The sequence below is a fragment of the Oculina patagonica genome, chromosome 1 (assembly GCF_052425735.1).
Source record: "Oculina patagonica isolate OP01 chromosome 1, crgOcupat, whole genome shotgun sequence".
Lineage (NCBI taxonomy): Eukaryota > Metazoa > Cnidaria > Anthozoa > Scleractinia > Oculinidae > Oculina > Oculina patagonica.
This window is the reverse complement of record NC_135758.1, coordinates 41,916,967-41,922,104: the sequence shown is the minus strand read 5'-3', so window position 1 is coordinate 41,922,104 and position 5,138 is coordinate 41,916,967. Positions and strand designations below refer to the sequence as shown.

Below are 5,138 nucleotides of genomic sequence, written 5' to 3'. Positions count from 1 at the left end.
CGCTAGGTGACTTCAAGATGGCGGACAGCTAAGAAATCTTAGCTAAATCTTTCCCGCAATGTTTCTCTTCTCAATTTTTACCCATCAAAGGAAGATACCAATTTCTTTCTTAGGCCGCATAAGGTGTTTACAGGTATTTATTTTCTTGCATTTATTTTTGAAGTTGGTATTTTTAATCTTGCTTCAGAACGAAGCTGTACGAACACTGCACTTGTTCATTCTGTAGTTTATTTACCATCGTTTTTTTTTTCATTCAGTTCCTGTCTTATTGTTTGCATTTTCACGGGTTGTTCGTGTAAAAACTAAGGTTTTTCATTCACACAAACGGCGATAGTTTACTAACAGAGTTTAATAATTAATGGGAATAATTTTCAGAGGCGGCCCAGAACGATGTGATCCATGACAGTGATTAAGCTTATGTATACGAATGGTTCGTAAATCGCTCTGAATTCAACTTGTAGTAAAGGATTCAAATAAAAGTAGCTTACCTTACCCTGCACTTGTGTTATTTTGATGTCTCTGAGGTGGCTGACGATTTAAACTTTCCCAGTTTGCTTTCAAGCAAGCGGATCACAAATAACGTCTGTGCTGCCTGTGAATAATACCCCACCAAATCATTGTACTTTATCTCAAGTCAGCTACCCCCTCCCCCGTGCTCTAACGTTTTGTGCGTTGCTTCTCTTACTATCTTATGGTGGTAGATGTACTGCAGAAAAGGATGGGGGCAGGGAGCGAGTAAGGGTGTGGTGGTGGTGGGTGGGGGGTTTTGAGGGGTGGTACTGGGCTCCCTGGGTCCCATCAAGCACTGTTTCCAAGAGATCAACATGTGTACAAGCTATAGAATTAATTAAAGGCATTGCTCTAAATTAATGGTGTGGTCTTACTGTACTTTTTGGTTCTTATTTTCAGTGTTTAAAGAAATCAAGGCTCTCATCTTACACCAAGAAGAAAGAACCTGCATGGAAAGATGTAACGCTCTACTATTACAATCGTCAGAAATTCTTTCGTCTTGTTGGCCTTGCCTGTGCCAGTCAGTTCATATTTTGGGCATGGATGGTTTATTTCCAGTTAAGCCGAATGAAATTAGCAGACCTGTTAAATCTTGAAAGCAAGAGGAGCCAGGGAAAGATTCTTGATGTCTCATCCAACCCTGGAGTCTCATGGAAAATAGTCAGATTTGTGGAGGTCAGTTTTAGGCCCTGTCCACACCTGGGGTGCATTCCGTGTACACGCCACGCTGAAGAAATGCCAAGCTTTTTTATAGGTCTACGCCAAGGTCCTTTATCATTCATACCTAAAAAAGTCATCTGTACACCAGTTAAAAGGTGCTGACTAAGATTGTACGCCAATACACCATGCAAGTTTGAAATCCACGCCAAAGATCTTTGGCTAAACCTACGTAGAATGCAGCCTGGGTCCACACTAATCTGGATTAATTGTGAATATGCATAATTTTTCTCTGGTTTGACCAACCATCCACACTACCGTAATGATTCGATTTAGTGCCCTCCTTCAAATAAGCGCCCCCTTCCGAATAAACACCCCTCTTCGAATGTGTTTTTGTAAATAAGCGCCCCTATTCCAATAAGCGCCCCCATTCTAATTAGCGCCCCCGTTCTCATAAGCACCCCTATTCTAATAAGTGCCCTTATTGTGGATAACTGCCCATACCGAAGTCATTGACGTCAACTAGATAAACTCCTGACCGTTCGCCGTACAGTTCATGTATATATTTACTCTAAAATGAACAATTCTTTAAAAAGTAACTGAACTTCAAACAATTTTAACTGTTAAAGTTTCTGTTATTGTTAGATACATTTGGTTGTTTCTCAAGAAATTAAATAAGCGCCCTGTCCCGAATAAGCGCCCTGTCTCGAATAAGCGCCCTCCCTCGAGGTGCCAAAAGTAAATGCGCCCCAGGCGCTAAATCGAATCATTACGGTAATCCAGATAAATTGTCCACCAAAAGCTGACCTTTTTGAAAACGCTCTTCAAAGTGGGTATTGGAAAATGCATAAATTTTTATCTGTTTCTGACCAAAATAGATGCACTTTCAAATTTATCCGGACTAGTGTGGATGAAAATTATTTTATTAGGCATTGTCAAATTGCTCTGTTTACACATTGTAACACGTTGGTAACCACCGAATGAAAATAATTTGTTCTCTTTATGAAACCAGAAAGGTACTGAAAACTATCACATCCTTTGTGATTAACAATGGCAAGTTTTTTTAAAGAAATCAAATTAACTGAACATTTATTATTAAAATGCATTCCTCCTGTGCTAATAAATTCACAGGAGAGGCCTGTTATGCTGGCTTCTTTTGCTGTGGCAGTGGGATTATTTTTTACCACATCAGGATTCATCTATAGTCTCAGGTATGTGTAGGTTTAATTGATTCACTTTTTGGGACGTTTTGGCAGATTTTTTGGGAAGCACTTAAGGTGGTGGCCTGACTTAAGGTCACGCAGGACCCTTGCAATCATTAGTATGTATTTATTTAAAGAGTATGCACGAACTGCCGGACGACTGAAGCCGACAACAAACGAAATATTCATGAGAATGTTTGTTTTTAAACTCTTTTGTAAAAGTAATTACTAGTAATTGTTCTCAGCTTTGTGCCACGTGCGCTGGAACATAGGGAATTATCATAATTAGATTCACAGCTTTGAATATATCACCGTTGTTGTAAACATTGACTCGGGTCTTGGGCCTCACCTCTTGTGTCCGTCTCCCCGTTGAATTCAAGAGTGATTCGTGAGGAACATAAACTTGGTGTACTCTATTGTGCTATGACTAGAGCGAATTTTTAAATTTCCTTCTGAAAATGAAGATAGCACGTTTCAAAGCTAAGATTTCACATTTTTGCTCTCTTAGAAGCCATTAACTTGTAGCAGTTTTTGAAATCGAAAATTTCGTTCTAGCCATAGCACAAAAGAGGTTAAGATTTATCACTAAGCTATATAATCATTTAATTTGGTGCGCTGTTCTAGCTGAAAACTTGGACACAAAATCGCATTATCTGCAGTTAAACTTTTAAGGGCTTGTAACATCACAGACAACAGTCATCTCTCAGTAAAAGGACAATCATGATGTAATTCCATCATCCCTGAGTATCCTTATTAAATTTTAGAGGAATCGATGTTCAAAATGTAGTGAATTAAAGCTTTACAAGATAGCACTCTGTCAAGAAATTTGGCTAATGAATTTATTAATGAGCAAGGGTCCCGCGCGACCTTAAGCTCAAAAAATATAACATACTAAGAAGTTCAACAATTTGAAAGATAACAGATTTACACACAGCCCCAAACTGCAAGAATTTGTTTCAGCTCATGCGATTTACACCAAATGCAAAAAGTAGACCCTTCTTAGCTTGGGTGAAGGCAGATCTTGGGGAGGTACCCAGGGTGCTTGCTCACCCCCTCCCATTTCGTAAAAGACACTAACATCAGAAGAGTTTGGAAGTCACATTTTTTTAAGCAAGAAAAGTTACTGTCAAATCATCATTTGGCTACCCTCCCCTCCTTGCTCTTTCCACTGTTTGGTCTCCTCGTGGTCTGACTTTGTGGTTTGTCCAGTTATGTTTGTATCCCTTTGATTGTAATATGCCTTATTTTTCTTTGATGGCATTTTAGGAGTGTTAATCGGCTGGTCCTGCAGGGAAATAATTTAAGGGTGGTGACACATACTCCACTAGGTGGAACACGGTCAGTGACTGTCCCGATCTCAGATGTGTCCTGTTTAGGTTCTAGATTGGGTATGTACATGTACTTACGATTTAACTTTTTGTGTTTTAGCTAATAATTATTTTGTAAATGACTTTTTTTGCATTTTAAAACTGGAAATTAGGATGTTTCTGCTTTGCTTATACAAGAAGCTCCTTTATAAATGGAAAGTTATCTCTTAAATTTTACACTTTTTGGGTTTAAAATTCAATATATTTTACTCTGCTAGATGTGGCACCTTACAGGGCAGTCACTGAGATGTATATGCAATTAGTGGGCAGAGAATTTAATTGCTAGGAAGTTCTTTTGATTCTATTTACATTTTTTTTGCATGAAAGTAGCCGGGGGGTTATGCTCATAGTAGGTGGGGGAAATCCCTGGCCCCTGGCCTTAGTGACAACCCTGACCATTCCATCCTTTAAACTGATCAAACTTCGTAGTCTCGTGAAACCAAAATGAAACAACAGCAAATTAAGATAATTAAATTATAAAAAAGAACTGAATAATGTTAAATAAATATACATTTTTTGTATGTTGTCTTTGAAGGTACAAAGCCTCAGATGTCACTGAAGTTGAAGGGACATCGTTTCTTTTTCCTTGTGGATAAAGAAGGAGAGTTCTTACAACCCACACTGTTTGACAAGACGGCTGGGGTAAAGAGATTCTAACAAGATGGCAGACAGGATCATGTGACGAGAATGTATGTTGAAAAATTTGTTCTACAAATAGATGTTGTTGCTTGTTGAAAATTTTTACTAGTGGTCTCCATACATTTCTTATTGATTTAGTTGGGAGAATTACTATTTATATTTAGTAGGGCTTCATAGGGGAAAATGGGAACTGGTGAACCCTAATATTACGTTATTTTGATAACTATGAATGTTCTCTTATAGGTTTATGTTAACTGGGAAATGCGTTGGTGACTACAGTGAAAGAGACATGCTTGTTACAGGGTGAGGGCCCCTTATTTGCCCCTGATGATACTTACAGGAAGTGTCTGCAAGTGAGGTACCATGTGCAGTTGGCTGGTTCAAATGAGTACCTCTGTCGGTCTTTAAAAGGGGCGTGTCTGGCTGTGAGAGATGTCTGTTAATAGCAGAGGTTCAAGTTAATCCCACACCGGAGCCAACAGGGCAAGCAGGAAGGGTGTAAAGTGGTGGTCGGAATAGAATGGTGACAGGAAACAGATTTATTTTCAACCCTTCCCAGTCACTCTTATCAAGAGAAAATTATTATTTTTTTTTTTTTTTTTCTGGGAAAAGACTTGGGCCTCAACATTACTCAGGCTATGATTTTCATTGTATACCCGGTAATAAAATTGGAAACTCTGGATGCATCAATCCAGTACTCAGGCAAAGATTTGCAAAAAATGGTGCTTGTTCTTATGTCGGTTATGACTGGCATGCAAAGGTA

At 38.8% G+C, this 5,138-nt stretch overlaps 1 protein-coding gene across 1 annotated transcript; it reads left to right on the top strand.

The window, feature by feature from the left end:
- LOC144632496 (transmembrane protein 223-like) lies at window positions 1-4,921 on the top strand. The gene is made up of 6 exons (XM_078491170.1): window positions 1-133; window positions 910-1,185; window positions 2,299-2,378; window positions 3,636-3,757; window positions 4,272-4,425; window positions 4,619-4,921. Exons 1-5 carry the CDS (start codon window positions 59-61, stop codon window positions 4,391-4,393), a joined length of 675 nt encoding a protein of 224 aa, XP_078347296.1. The 5' UTR covers window positions 1-58; the 3' UTR covers window positions 4,394-4,425; window positions 4,619-4,921.
- The last annotated feature ends 217 nt before the right edge of the window (window positions 4,922-5,138 follow it).